Source organism: Vulpes lagopus, chromosome 6, assembly GCF_018345385.1.
Source record: "Vulpes lagopus strain Blue_001 chromosome 6, ASM1834538v1, whole genome shotgun sequence".
In the NCBI taxonomy this organism is placed as follows: domain Eukaryota; kingdom Metazoa; phylum Chordata; class Mammalia; order Carnivora; family Canidae; genus Vulpes; species Vulpes lagopus.
The window spans coordinates 59,847,785-59,864,647 of NC_054829.1; the positions used below are offsets into that span (position 1 = coordinate 59,847,785).

The 16,863-nt window shown below is 35.9% G+C and overlaps 1 protein-coding gene across 1 annotated transcript in view; it reads right to left on the bottom strand.

The window, feature by feature from the left end:
* Positions 1-16,863, bottom strand: part of LOC121493491 (protein only RNase P catalytic subunit) — a 118,189-nt gene that overhangs the window by 58,485 nt on the left and 42,841 nt on the right. The window contains exon 5 of the mRNA XM_041759395.1: positions 10,007-10,114. Coding sequence (XP_041615329.1) covers positions 10,007-10,114 — 108 coding nt within the window. The remainder of the gene's footprint in view (positions 1-10,006; positions 10,115-16,863) is intronic.

The following is a 16,863-nucleotide window of genomic DNA, read 5'->3' on the forward strand; positions in this document are numbered from 1 at the left end:
AAGAAATATAATAAATATTTGTAGAAATATGTAATTCAGATAAAATAAAATGTGCTATCCTGGATTAGAGTTTAACCTAGAAATAACTGGATTAATAATTGTTCCTATAACTCCTGCCCTTAAAAACACTGAAAGAATCACTTTTTAAATTTATTTATTTTAGAGAAAGAGAGCAAACACAAGCAGGAGGGGCAAGAGGGAGAAGGAGAGAGAATCTCAAGTAGACTCCATGCTGAGCATGGTGCCTGTAGCAGGGCTCGGCTCAATCTCAGTACCCTGAGATCCTGACCTGAGCTGAAACTAAGAATTGGTAGCTTAACTGACTGTGCCACATAGGTGCCCCAAGAACCACTCCTTAAATTCCATTGGAAAGAAACTTGTTAACCAGTTGACTAAAATTAAGAAAATATTTAGAAATAATCTTCAATCACTTATTTCCAATCATTAGTAATCAACAAAACTTACGAAAGTAAACTGGGAAAAATGACAAGTTTTTGATTCTAGATTTCAATATAGAAAAAAATTACTCAAACACCTTCTCAGAGCAAACATGGGGGTAGTACATGTTCTTTGAAGGCAACAGTAGCAGCACGACATCCTTGTTTTGACACCAAGGAACAAGACCTTCTACCTCTAAAGCCAGACCTTAAGAGCTAGTCTTTAAGCAGGAGGAGCAATTATATGGAGAAAAGTATTTAAAAGTTGCAGAGGTATAATAAAAATACTTCAATACTTAATCTAACATTTGCCATTGCAAACATAGTAAAGTATTTAAGAGTTTCTTTGCTACTTTAACATCATTAAAAGATAATTTCAAGCACAGTTGGTGTTAAACTACACAGTATTTCTACAATTTGGGCAAAAAAAAATATGCCCAAGATTTTATATATACACACACACAAAAAACCCACCAAGCATAGTTTACTGTATCTTAGGTTCTTTATGGTATTAAAACATTTGTAAGAGGTTATGTAAATCAACAGAAAGAAATAAAATAACTTGGGTGGCAGGAAAAAAAGAAAACTCATTGCCAAGTAAATGCTACTGCCAAATGACCTTTAATGGCTAAAACCCACGTCTCCATTTTTCTCTCACTGTAGTAAAACCAACTAAGAGATGGCAATCAAAACAAATTCTGCAGTGTTTCCATCAAACTGCTTTCTATTCAATGCCCCAAGCATGCTATAAGAATGAAAGCATTCAATGCTGATCTCTGGTCGTAATTCTTTTAAATTACATTATAAATTTTCATTCTGCAGAAGCTATTTTAACCAATTCTCAGTTATCTACAAAAATTGGTAGTAGAGTTTTGAACAGCTAGTAAGATTATCTAAAATGATGTACTTTTTCCCTATACCCCCTCTACTAAAGGAGCTTATGAACAACTGAAAGCCCAAAATGCAAGCTGCAAAAGGAGCAAGGAACAAAGACACTAGGACTTATGGGTAGGAGTGTGTGTGTGTGTGTGTGTGTGTGTAGACAGAGATAAACTAGAGATAAGAAGCTTTCCACTTTATATCCTTTTGTTTTTTTATTTTTTATTTTTTTTTAATTCATGAGAGACAGAGAGAGAGACAGAGAGACAGAGACACAGGCAGAGGGAGAAGCAGGCTCCATGCAGGGAGCCCGATGTGGGACTCAATCCAGCGCCAGGCCAAAGGCAGGCGTTAAACCGCTGAGCCACCCAGGGATCCCCTATATCCTTTTGTTTTTTAGATGAAAGGTTGGTAAAGTGCCTCTGTCCTCTCCAGGCGATCTCACATTGCCAATTATTAATGATGACTCGGTGACTCAAAAGAAAAACCCATCTTAAAAATGAAAGTTGTGAAAGTATGTGTAAACTATGAGTCATGGAGACTTAAGAATTTCAACCTGATCATTCTAGAAAAAATGATCAACAGACGCATTAGTTCTTTCCACATAAAACCATGGTGAAGGAAACTGACATCGAAAAAAAAGAACCCAGGCAAAGACAGTTTGCATGGTGATGTTGAAACTCATTTCTAGCTCCTGGGCTAGACTTTGACCATTATACCAAACAAGACATCACCAACCCCAGTGCGGCCGTCATTAGAGCTGTTCAAAAATACTAATTCTCTTTCTCCTTCTGGGCACATGTGGTAGGATTGCCTCCCTTATCTTACTGAACTAAGGTGTAGCTGCATAGCTTGCATTAGCTGCTAATAAATTATGAGAAGTTATAGGTATCATATCTGAGTAGAAGCTTTATGAGTCAGTGTGTACTCTACCACCTTCCCTTTTCCCTCTGTCACAGTGACTGGGAATATCTCAGAAAGTTATTCTGAGTCCCATGGGGGACAAGAATGATGATGACACAGAGGATCCACAATGAACATGTAGCATGTACAAGAAATAATTTGTTTTAAGCCACCCAAATTTGGGGTTTATTACTGCAGCATAACATATCCTAATACTAATAATCTTTTATTTTCTCTATATGGTTAATATATTCCTTATTTAATTATTTTATAGAAAAGTAAGCCATTAATTTAGACACTCAAGTTTAGAATCTAAGCATCAGTTTAAAAAAAAAAAAAAAAGAAGACTCTTGGGACGCCTGGGTGGCTCAGTGGTTGAGCATCTACCTTCGGCTCAGGGTGTGATCCCAAGTCTGGAGATTGAGTCCTACATTGGGCTCCCTGCATGGAGCCTGCTTCTCCCTCTGACTGTGTTTCTGCCTCTCTCTGTGTGTCTCTCATGAATAAATAAATAAAATCTTGAAAAAAAAATGAAGACCCTCAAACTAAAAAAACTAAAAGAGGAGATTGTCAGTTATTTAAATTAGGAGACTAAACACATCACAAAAAACTACCATGCTATTGTTCCTAGAAACTTAAGGCCATAGACAACTAAATGGATTCACAAGGTAGTTCTTTTTCTTTTCTGTTTAAATTAATTGGACTATATGCCAGGTATTGCAATCAGTGCTTTTTAAGAATTACCCGATTTAATCTTTACATAAGGCATGAGAAGGTTAAGTGACACTAGTAAGTGGACTAGGGTACAAAGACCGAAACTCAAGAAGTCTTTTAGAATTAATCCTGAAAAAAAGATGCTATTTCTGACAAGTTATACAATTTACTGTATATCTACTTGTTCATTCTTTCATTCATTTACTAGGTACCTACTGGGCAATTTATTATGTGAGAGGCCCTTTCCTTAGTGCTGAGAATGTAACTGTGAATAAGATGCACAAGATCTTCAATCTTAGGGCATTTACATTCTGATGGAGATTAATAAAGTAAACAAGACATGCACTGAAGTGTTATGAAGGTATTTAATAAGTTAACTATTGCTGTATAATTAACTACCCCAAAACTTGGGTTAAAATAACCAGTTATTTTCTCACAGTACTAAGGGTTGACAATTTGGATTGGGTTCGGCTAGATAGTTCCTGTGGTCTGCATGGTATTGGTTAGGCCAATCCATGTGTTGTCAGTTGGCAGGTTCCAGATGACCTTACTCACATGTCAGAGCCTTAGCTGGGATGGCTGTCCTCGTTCTCCCTCTCCCTCTCTTTCCATGTGGCATCTCATCCTCAAGGAGACTAACACGGGCTTGTTTACAAGGCTCTGGTTCCTAGAGAGTGACAGCATAGCTGCATGGCCCCTTGAACTCCTTGCCTGAAACTTCCATAATGTCACTTATGCCACATTCTATTCATCAAAGCAAATCATTAAGCAAGCCCAGATTCAAGAGATGAGGAAACAGACTCCATCTCCTGATAAGATGAACTGCAAAGAATCTGTGGCCATTTTTAATCCACCACTAAAGTAAATAAGGTTGATGTGACTGAAGATACAGGCAGAAGGTAGGAGAGCAGACTGGGGTTACTTCAGAAGAACTAGGGAAGACCTATGAGATGCTGATGATGTAGAAAGAATATTAAAAGTTGAAGGAATAGCAAGCACAAAGATCTTGAGGCAGGAATAAGTTTGGTATATCTGAGGAATAGGAAAAATTCTAGTGTCCATAATTCAGTGAAAGAGAGAAAAAAACAAACGGGGCTGAAAGAGAGGGAAAGATCAGATGATGAAAGGTACCATAATCCATGATCAGGAACTTGGATTTTATTCTAAGTATAGGTGAAAGTCATTGGAACAAGGGTGAAAAAGGAAGGAAACCACATAAGAATTTAAGTGAGAAATGATTTTAATGGAGATGGAAAAAAATAATAAGATTATGGGATACTTGGGGGGTATGACTAATAAAACTTGCCAGCCAACTGGATGTGGGGCTAGTGAAAAAGAACAATTGAGGCTTGAATCTTTGGTTTTTGACTTAAACAATTAGGAAGCTGGTGGTGCTAATTACCTACTCACTTAAGCTTTAAAAAATACAATTTAATTTCTACCCAAATGGCTATGCAATGCTTTTCCTTAGAATTATTTGTAAGAGTCAAAACAGCATGTTGTTGGAGGATGGCTGTTTACAAAAAGATTCATGAACCTAAAACTGCTCTAAGACGGTAAGTTTATTAAATTAAAAGAAAATAAATGCAACCTAAGAAAATCCAAAATACTCTAATTTACAGTAAGTAACATGAACATGCTACATAAAGACTGACTCAAGGGTTCAATGGTACAAGAGTTCATACTTGGCACTTTAAATTAGTCAAAATTTGGGACACCTGGGTAGCTCAGCAGTTGAGTGTCCCTTTGACTCAGGGTGTCATCCCAGGGTCCCAGGATAGAGTCCCGCAACGGGCTTCCTGCATGGAGCCTGCTTCTCCCTCTGCCTGTGTCTCTGCCTCTCTCTCTGTGTTTCTCATGAATAAATAAATAAAATCTTTAAAAAATAAGTAAAATAAATTAGTCAAAATTTAAAATTTAGTCAAATTTAGTTTCTCCCAAATTACAACATATTCTGGAGAAATGAGTGTTATGAAAACTGTTTTGCAATACCTATTTAAAACAAATTCTTATCCAAGTATTTTGAGTAAACGTTATTCTCTAGTCTGACATTTTTAATAAATTTTTAAGAAAAGAATCACATACAAGAATGACTGTTAATACACAACATGCACAATATACTATGAATGTCTTGTTTATTTTTACTTTATTTTTAAAAAAGATTTTATTTATTTATTTGACAGAGACAGAGAGTGCACAAGCAGGGGGAGAAGTGGGCAGAAGGAGAGGGAAAAGCAGGCTCCCCGCTGAGCAAGGAGCCCAATGCAGGGCTGGATCCCAGGACCCTGGGATCACGGCCTGAGCCAAAGGCAGACATTTAACTGACTGAGCCATCCAGGCACCCCGAATGTTTTATTTAGATAATATAACCATTAGTTGAATCATGTTCCTAGCAATTCCTACCTTTTATTGGTCTAAAGACATATCCTCACATCTTAAAAAAGTATCTGTCATGGAATAGGTGTTCAATAAACAGTAACTGAATCTACATCATAATTCCCAGATAAGATGCTCTGTTATCAAAATGGAGGCTATCTAATTAATCTGCTGGTCATTCAGAACCCTTCCCTCTTCTTCAAAATAAAAATACAAACCAGAACCTTCTTCTGAAAATTTGAAACTATATATATATATGTGCTATATATATACATATATATGTTATATATGTTATAAGCTGGATATATATATATATATATATATATATACATATTATAAGCAGGATACACTTTACACTTGAAAAACATCTACAAGGTTAGTAGTAAATTTTATAGAACTCTTAGAAGAAAACATAGGCATAATTCTTCATGCTTGGGGGTGCCATTCAGGAAGGTAATTCCTCAGTGTCTAAATAAAGACAACTTAAAAGAAAAGGAAGAAAACATATCCACACAAAAGCCTGTATGTGAAATGTTCCCAGCAACACTATTCTTAATAGCCAAAAAGTGGAAACAACCCAAATGTCCACAAACTATGAATGGATAAGTAAAATGTGGCCTATCTATACAAAATAATATTATTCTACAATAAAAAGGAATAAATTGGTATTCATGTTATAACACAGATGAACTTTGGAAACATCATACTAAGTGAAAATATGAAATGTCCAGAATAGGCAAATCCATGAAGACAGAATGCAGATTAGTAGTTGCCAAAGGACTAAGGGGAAGAAGGAACTCGAAGTGTCTACTAATGGGTATGGTGTTACTTTGGGGGAATGAAAATATTCTGGAATTAGATAGTGATAATGGTTGCAAAACTGTGGGAATATATTAAAAACCACTGGATAGTACACTTGATGCATTATCTTAGCCAAAAGGCCAAGTTGGACTGTATACTTAAATACATTTTAAGTTTTTAGTTATGTTTACTTTTTTTTTCAAGTAGGCTCCACAACTAGGGTAGAGCCTACCTTGAGGCCTGAACTATGACTCTGAGGTCAAGACCTGCGCAGAGATTAAGAGTTGGATGTTTAACCCACTAAGCCACTCAGGTGCACCTGGACTGTACACTTTAAAAGTCTATTATGGTTTATAAATTATATCTCAATAAAAGAAAAAGAAAACCAATGCAGATATTAAAGAATTGAGGTATGACTTGGTCAAGATGCTAAACTATGCCCAAAGGGAAATCTAGTCAGGGGCTTTACAAACTCCATTTTCATTTACTATATCCTGTAACTGTATTAAGACATCAGAAACTGTAAGATAAAACAAATTAAATATTTATTTAGTAATAACTTTTAAGCAAAAAAGTTTTTTTCCGTGAACAAAATCATACATTAACCCTTACTTTCCCATACCATATTCTTTCTTCAGAATCACAAGTAACATTTAAATATAAACCTTCACATCTAAGTTAAACACTCTTCCGAATCACTTTAAGCCATAACAGCTCTGTACATCCTCATGATGATATATTACATACCATTTTCCTTAGAACTTGTGTTCTTCATCTTTACTCATATCACTTTTAGGACCAACAGCAAAGACAGATTGAAGAATACTGAGGTATTACCTGTATTCCACATTGATTATTGCTTTTTCTTTCAATGAATTATGCCACTTTGTCTTTGTCACATGTGTTGTAAACAATATTTTCTTATTTACCAAGTAAGTTTATATACTTGAATGTCTATGGGAAGGTTTTGGCAGACAGAAGTTTGCAGCCTGAGTGACAGCTTTTCAAAAAGCAAAAATCAGGTTTTTGTTTTTTGTTTTTTTAATAAATATTTTATTTATTTATTCATGACCGACACAGGGGTGGGGGGGGGGGCAGAGACACAGGCAGAGGGAGAAGCAGGCTAAATGCAGGGAGCCCGACGTGGGACTTGGTCCCGGGTCTTCAGGATCACACCCTGGGCCGAAGGCGGCGCTAAACTGCTGAGCCACCCAGGCTGCCCAACAAAAATTAGTTTTTAACAACCTCTCCTTGTTTAAAAATTCTGAACCTTACTCTGAAAAATGTGTCAATTATCACTACCTTTTACTGCATTGTTAGAAACCCTTCAACAAATATCTAAAGTTAAGATTAAGGTTAATATTAAACAACATAGAGCTGCCAATACAACTAACTCAATGGAGGTGATGAGTGGATATAGATATACATGTTATATACGTATGGCTAAAGCACACATACCCTAGCAATGACAACTGCCAATAAGTCTCAACTCCACATAGCAACTGGCAAGTTCCTGCTGACATTATATATAAGCCATATTTTTAGCTCCTTGACCTCTGTCACTCCTAAGCTATAGGCTCTGATATCAAGATATATGATCATGGTGCTACTCCCTTAATAGTGAAGGTAAAATTGGTCTTTATCTATGAGCTGACTTACAGAGAACACTGTTGGATATGTAATAATTAGCCATAAATGGAAAAGACCAAGAATTTGTAATGTTTCATGCAGAGAGTTCATGGGAAAAACATAAATAATCTGTGTGTGATTCCACAGAAGATATCCAGAAACTTCTTCACACAAAGATGAAAAAGCTTAAGGCACACAGAAATAGAAAGGACAGATAAGACAATCAAGAATATTACCTTTCTAGACTATTTAGTTTTGTTAACATATGTTTTAAATGTTTGATCTAAAAAATGCAGGATGGGGGTGGGGAAGGGGAACTTGTCCAGTTCTTTCCATTTAATAGATTCAGCACAAATGTAGCTAAACAGTTGCAGCAATAATATAGTAAGCAACCTTTAAGGAACTTCTATTTGAAGGCTTTGTAAGAATATACCTTGCTACAATTATTTTGGAAAGCAATTTGGCAATATGTAGTGAGACCTGAAAATATCCATACTCTTTGACTTCCATTTCTGGGAATCTATTTTAAATAAATAATCTGAAACCTGCATGGAGATCTTCCAAGCATTATTTACCATACTGAAAAACAGGAAACAATCTAATATGCCGATCAACAGGGAAATCATTAAAGAGTTGTGAAATATCCATGAGATACAAAGTATTACATAGTTATTATAGAATATTTACCAAGAATGCCTCTTCACTTCTTTCTTTTCCTGATCCTAGATTGCTTTTTATTTTAAAATAATACATATTCGTTGTGAAAGAAAATTTGAAAAAAACAAATGAAAAACTGAAATCCTCTCATTCTCTTATACTCTATCTCCACCTCCAAAAAGCTTATTACTGTTAAGTTTTTATGAGTACTTTCTAGAAAATTTCTGGGCATATACAAACTTATCTAACAAACATACATACATACATACATTTATTTATTTATTTATTTATTTATTTTAAAGATTTTATTTATTTATTCATGAGAGACAGAGAGAGAGAGAGAGAGAGAGACAGGCAGAGGGAGAAGCAGGCTCCATGCAGGGAGCCTGATGTGGGACTTGATCCTGGAGCTCCAGGATCATGCCCTGGACCAAAGGCAGGAAGGAGCTCAACCGCTGAGCCACCCAGGCGTCCCTACTTGAAACTAATTTAACACTGTATGTTAACTATACTGGAATTAAAATTAAAAAATAAATAAAATGGACCTAGGCTGATAAACATTTAGGTTGATTAGACTTTTCTGCTTACAAATCATGCTTAACTAACATGCTTGAAAATGTAACTTTATGTGTTTGTTTCAATATATCAGTTCATACATTTCAATATTTTAAGTATTCAAAATTGTCAAATCACCCCCCAAAAATACTGTACTGATACCCTTCTCCCTACCTCTCCAAACCATTCAAAATACTGGATACTATCAATTTTTAAGTCTGCAAATATGGATTTTATTTGCATATCTATAATCATGAATAAAGTTAAATCACTCTTCCACTTACAGGCTTATTAAGAGACAATGTTACAGTCAGAAAATTAGCTCTTTGTCACATGTGTTGTAAACAATTCCTCCACTTTCACTTTTCTAATATTCTAGTATTCTAATCTATAAAAAGGAAAATCATTGTTCACTACTGCTATAAAAAAATAATGATATTCCTACTAGAAACTACTAGACATTTATAAATTGATAGAACAAATGATTACCTTACCGAAAACTGCTTAGATTCGTTTACGAGCATACTATGTTTGGAAAAAACAAAAATATTAATGTCTCTTGATAGTTTATGTTGATAAATTTCAAATAGAGGAATGTGACTCACAGGGAAATGTTAGAATAACCTCAAAGAAAGAGGAGAGATGTAGAAGAAGGTTAATTAAAAATTATATAAGAAACAGGGTTGAGATGGCCCTTTATTACGTGGATTTTTTTTTTTTTTTTTTTTTTAGGAAGGCTTTACACCCAGCATAGAGCCCTATGTAGACCTTGAACTCATGACCCTGAGATCAGGACCTGAGTTGAAATCAAGAGTCAGATGCTTAACCAACTGAGCCACCCAGTAGACTTTTAATCACTCTTAGCCAGCCTATAATAGCCACTTCTTTGCCAAAGATGAAAACAGTGAATCTTAGAAAGCAGTTATTGTGACATCTTTAGGAGTTTATTTTTAGAGGAAGGAAAAAATGGGGAGTTAAGAGATCCAAGGAAGATCACAAATAAGTACAACAAATATTTCTAGAGATTTGGAATAACAATATAAAATTATACTTACAACTTGAGATTCACGAGCTTTAGGAAATGTTTTGGCAACATTGAGCCCATCAATGACGATATCAAAAGGAGGACAGTATTTTACAAAGTTCTGAAATCTTTCAAGTTCCTGAAAAAGAAAAGCCAGATAAAATATTAATAAGAACTTAGCAAGGACTTTACTATAAACACACTGCCGTAACTTTTATTATTGTTGATAAGTAAAAATATTTATCCCTTAAAAATATACAAACTCAAAAATACTTTAAAAATGAAATCTGAGGGCAGCCCCAGTGGTACAGCGGTTTAGCGCCGCCTGCAGCCCAGGTTGTGATCCTGGAGACCCGGGATCAAGTCCCACATCGGGCTCCCTGTGTGGAGCCTGCTTCTCCCTCTGCCTGTGTCTCTGCCTCTCTCTGTATATGTCTCTCATGCATAAATAAATAAAATCTTCAAAAAAAATTAAATCTGAAAAGACCAGACTAATACATGCAATTGTATGTAATTATCTGATATACTTTATAACCTCATAGCACTTTACACTTCATAGAGTACTTCCACATGCTATTGCATTTGATCTGTAACCAGCTATTGCCTGTTGAATTGACTCACATGGCAGTCATGATGAAAATGAAATGTCAAAGTCTCTATATCCTGCTCTTAAGCCAGGGAAATTTATTTATTTATTTATTTTATTATTTTTTTAAGATTTTATTTATTTATTCATGAGAGATATATATAGAGAGAAGCAGAGACAAAGGCAGAGGGAGAAGCAGGCTCCATGCAGGGAGCCCGACGTGGGACTCGATCCCGGGACTCCAGGATCATGCCCTGGGCCGAAGGCAGGTGCTAAACCGCTGAGCCACCCAGGGATCCCCTATTTATTATTATTTTTTAAGATTTTTACTTATTTATTCATGAGAGACACACAGAGAGAAAGAGAGAGGCAGAGACACAGGCAGAGGGAGAAGCAGGCTCTACGCAGAGAGCCTGACATGGGACTCGATCCCGGGTCTCCAGGATCACACCCTGGGCTGAAGGTGATGTTTAACCGCTGAGCCACCAGGCTGCCCCAAGCCAGGGAGATTTAACCTCAGATACACACTAGCCTACCAGTGCAACAGTGTTGAAAGAACAAGGCTCTGTAATAGCTTCTCTGTGTTCATCAAGATGATTTTGTTTACTTCTGGCTATTTTGAAGAATTGGAATATTCAACAAATATTTGTGGAGCCTCTACTATGTGTCTAGCAGTTACTAAGGAGACAAAACTCTAACTTAATGGAGCCTGCATTTTAGTGGAAGGAGACACAAAATAAACCAAATAAATAAATTATATTAAATGTCAAAAAATGTGATGAGTGCTATTGAGGGAAAAAAAGGAGGAGTAGGAATTCCATTTCTGGTAATGATGGAATAGTCTATACTGGACTATCAGATAATAAAGATTCTACATGAAAAACAACTATTTGAAGGTACTAGAGAATGACCAAAAGCCAGGTAGAAATTCAACAGAATGCAAAATTTGAAAGACACTGTGGTGGTCTTAAAACATGTCTGAAAATTCTTTGAGATCTGTCCCCCCACTCCAAAGGTGGAGCTGACTTCCCTCCACTTGAATATGAGCTCTACTCTGTGAATGCCTCTATGAACAAATGTGGCAGAAGTGACTCTACGTGACTTTCAAGGATAGGTAATAAAAGGCTGTACAGTTTCCATCTGGCTCTCCCTCCCCAGATGTTTGCTGTTAGAACCCAACCATCATTAAAAAGTCCAGGCAGAAGCCGGGTATAGATATTCTACCTAATAGTCCAACTGAGTCCCATCCAACAGCCAGCAACAACCATCAGACTCGTGAGAATTAAGGAAGACTTCAGGATGACCTCCACCCCCATTTGGGGGCTAAAGGTATTTGTGCTGAATACCCAAGCAAGAGCTGCACAAATGAGTCTAGTCAAGCTCAAGAACCATGAGACATAATAATAAAAATAATAAATGTTTCTGTTTAAAGCCACTACATTAGGGTGGCTTGTTATCAACCTATGGATAACCAAAAAAGAATGGAACTGCACCAGGTAAAATTTGCCTGTCTATGGCTTTTTCCCAAAGGGTACTCTCCAGTTAGCATGGTTGGCAGAGGTAGCTAGAAATCAAGCAGAAAACTGCAGACTTACTGGTTTGAGAAATCAGAAGATGACATTTAGGGCTGTCAGAGAGGCTAGAAAGAAAGGGGCTACAAAGAGAGGAACCATAAAAATTTGCATAATTCTGCTCCAATCCTTCGCTAATTCCTATTTGTACATGCATGGAGAAGACACTGTGGACCCAGCAAAAAAGCAACAGATGAAAGACTTAAAAGATCTGAGCAGAGATTTCAGTTACTATCTACTACAGAGATGACAGTCTGAAGTCAGAGTCTAACCAACTTTTTTATAGCCTGGCAAAGCAAAAAATCAATAACCTCTGGAAAAAGATAAATAATCTTTTGCCTTTCCATTGTGTTCCCCACAATGTCCAATATACATTAAAAGATTAATAAACAGGAGCACCTGATGGCTCAGATGGTTAAGCATCTGCCTTAAGCTCAGATCATGACCTCTGACTCTTGGGATGGAGCCCCATGTCCAGCTACCTGTTCAATGGGGAGTATGCTTTTCTCTCTCTCCCTCTGCCTCTACTCTCCACCCCCCAATCATGTGCTCTCTCTCTCTCTCAAATGAATAAATAAAAATTTTTAAAAAGATTAATACACATTAGAAGAAATAGGAAAATATGACTCATGGTCAAGACAAAAGGAAGTAAACAGAAATCAATCCAATGTTTAGATGCTGGTCATCAGGCAAGAACTTTAAAGTAGTTCATCTAAATATATCAAGAGTTTAAAGGAAAATACAGTTAACGAAATCAAAGAAGGGAAAACAGAAAAATGTAAACTATAAAAATGAACATTCTAGAACCCAAAGCACAAATGTGAAATAAAATATTCACAAAATGTACCTAATAGCAGATTAGGGATGGCAGAAGTAAGAATCAGTGAACACGAATCACAGAGCAATAGAAATTACACAATCTAAAGAAAAAAAATTGAAAGAAAAAGATAAAGCCTTGGTAACCTACTGTGCAATAATGTCAAACAGACTAACATATGGGTAATTACAGTCTAGAAAGAGGATAAAAAAGAGAGACTAGAAAAAAATACTTGAATAAAGGCCAAAATTTCCCCCCAATTTGGTGAAAAATGTAACTTACAAACCCAAGAAGCACAGTAAACACAAAGCAGGCTGAACACAAAGCAGGATAAATCATAGGTAAATGGAACACGCAGATGTGGTATGTATAACAACAACAGCACAAATGACAGGAAGTGGTAAATGGAATTCTATTGCTGTTAGGTACTTACTTCTTCTTCTTCTTCTTTTTTTTGCTAGGTACCTAGCAAAAAATGGTACTAATGGTACCATTACAAAAAACGTAAAATGGTACAATCTAAACTAAACTCTAAGTCAACTGGATTAACTTAAGGGTTCTTATTGTAATACCAAGTCATACGTTAAAAAATAATGCAGAAAAGGTATAGATAAAAAGTGAACAGAAGAATAAAATGAAATAATAAAAAAATCTTGATTAGCCCAAACGAACATGAAAGGAAGGACAAGAGACAAAAAAATTTTTTTGAATAGAAATAAATTACAAAATAAAATATTTAAATTAAACTCTATCAAAGATGTTGTTTATAGGGCAGCCCCGGTGGTGCAGCAGTTTAGCGCCACCTGCAGCCCAGGGCATGATCTGGAGACCCTGGATGGAGTCCCACGTCAGGCTCTCTGCATGGAGCCTGCTTCTCCCTCTGCCTGTGTCTCTGCCTCTCTCTCTCTCTCTCTCTCTCTCTCTCTCTCTGCATCTCTATGAATAAATAAATAAAATCTTTAAAAAAATGTTGTTTATAACAGATATACTATAAATACGAAGTACAGATAAACTGAAAATTAGGAGGAAAATATCATGTATCAGTAAGCTTAAGAAAGTGGCAGGGATAACATTAACGTTAGATAAAATGGATTTCCAGAAAAGAAATATTACAAAAAATAAATGGGAAACTGCATAATGACAAGATCAATATATCAGGAAGTCATGTTCATAAATAAGAACAGAGCTTCGAAATATATGAAGCAAAATTTAACTGAACTTGAAACAAGGAACAGTTAAGTCTACAATTATATATGGCAATTTCTTTTTTTCTTAAAGATTTTATTTATTTATTCGTGAGAGACAGAGAGAGAGAGAGAGGCAGAGACACAGGCAGAGGGAGACGCAGGCTCCATGCAGGAAGCCCTATGTGGGACTCGATCCCGGGACTGGGACTCCGGGGTCACATCCTGACCCAAAGGCAAATGCCCAACCACTGAGCTACCCAGGTGTCCATATAGATGACAATTTCAACATTCCTCTTCATAACTGATAGAACAAGTAGAAAAAAATCAGTGAGGATAGAGAAAACAAACTATACTATTAACCACATGGACTTAATATCTAAAGGACACTACACCCAACAGCAAAATATTTATTCTTTTTATATACACATGGAACACAAAATATTAAAATCTGAAAGGTATGTTTGCATATACATACACACAACCCCAGAAACCAACAGCAATAAATATCTATAAAAGTCCCAATATTTCTTTTTTTTTTTTTTAAGATTTTATTTATTTATTCATGAGAGATATATACACACACAGAGAGAGGCAGAGACACAGGCAGAGGGAGAAGCAGGCTCCACGCCGGGAGCCCGATGTGGGATTTGACCCCAGGTTTCCAGGATCAGGCCCTGGGCTGAAGAGAGCGCTAAACTGCTGAGCCACACGGGCTGACCATTTCTTTTTTTTTTTTTAAGATTTTATTTTTTAAGTAATATTTACATCCAGTGTGGCACTCGAACTCACAACCCTGAGATCAAGAGGCACATGCTCTTCTGACTGAGCCAGTCAGGCACCCCCAAAAGTCCCATATTTCTAAATAATACTTCTAAATGTTCAGGAGTCAATAAAGAAATTATACAGGAAATTAGAAAATATTTCAACAAAGTGATACATAGTAAATATTAAATATCAGAATTTGTGGGCTACATAAGAGTAAATAATTAGAGGAAAATGTATAGCTTTAAATCCTCAAATGAAGAAAAAAATGTCTAAGTCATTGGTCTAAATTTTTAGCTAGAAAAATTTAGCTAGAAAAAAGAAGAGCAAAACAAATTCCAAAGAAGCAAAATAATAAGGAACAGAATCAAAGAAACAGAAAAATAAGAAAGTTAACAGGAGGAAAAGTTGGAGAAAACTGGATATGGGGGAAGGAAAAGTTTATAAAGGACATTATTGGCATAACTGACAATACCTGAGATCAGCTATGGATTAGATAATATTATTGTATCAGTATTACAGAGATGAACTCCTCCCTTTAAGCCAATAAGCACATGAAAAGATACTCAAAATGATTAATCATTAGGGAAATGAAAATTTGTAACCACAGTGGGATATCATTATACATCACTAGAATGGCTGAAGACTGACCATAAAAAGTATGTGGAGCAACTGGAACTTTCAAACATTGCTGGAAGGAATGTAAAATGGTACAACCAATCTGGAAAACAATTGGCTAGTTTCTTATAAAGTTAGGCCTATAATTATTCTACAACTCAACAATGTTCACCTTTAGTTATTCAAAGAAGATAAATGAAAACATACATCCACCCAAAGACTTATATATGAATATTAATAATGGCTTTATTCCTAATTGCCCAAAAGTGGAAACAATTCAACTGTCCATTTACTAGGGAAAGAACAGAAAAAAATGTGGTATATCCAGACAACGGAATGCTATTTATCAATATAAGGAAACTGCTGACAGGGCACCAGGGTAGCTCAGTTGGTTAAGTGTCCGACTCGATTATGACTCAGTTCATAATTGGCTCTGCACTCAGCATGAAGCCTGCTTAAGATTCTTTCTCACCCTCTCTGCCCCTCCCCCCACTCACACACATATACACACACATATACGCTCCCTCTCTCTCAAAAAAAAAAAAACCCAACTGCTGATACACACAAAAACATAGATGAATCTCAAGTATTATGCTAAGTGAAAAAAAGGCAGACACAAAGAGTTACTTACTGTATGATTCCACAGATATGAAATTTAATGCAAAACTCTAGCAACAGAGAGTAGATAAATGGTTCTAGGAAGTGAAGAGGGGGAAATGACTGCAATAAATGCAATGGAACTTTTGGGGGATGGTATCACTGTCTCAAATCTTTATGATGGAGGTTATTACACAATTGTATATATTTGTCAAGACTTACTGAGTTGTATGTACACTTTCAAACTTTATTACATGTAAATTATACCTTTATAAAACTGATTAAAAAAACAAAAGAAAAAATCCTAATACTAACATATATTTTGTCTTTAAAATAACCATTGATCAAAACATAATGAACTCATATAACTCAACACCAAAACAACAATCCAATTTAAAAATGAGCAGAGAATCTGAATAAATATTTTTCCAAAGAAGACATACAGATTGCCAAAAGATGCTCAATATCACTAATCAGGGAATTGCAAATCAATTTTAGTATATGTGCTGCCGAAGCGAGCATGGGAATTGCAAATCAAAACCATAGTGAGGTATCACCTCACACCTGTCAGAATGGTTAGTATCAAAAAAAAAAAAAAAAAAAAGAGAACTAACAAATGTTGGTGAAGATATGAATAAAAGGGAACACTCATGTAATCTTGGTAGGAATGTAAACAGGTGCAGCCACTATGGAAAAGAGTACAGAGGTTCCTCAAAAAATTAAAAATAGAAATATCATGTGACCTAGTAA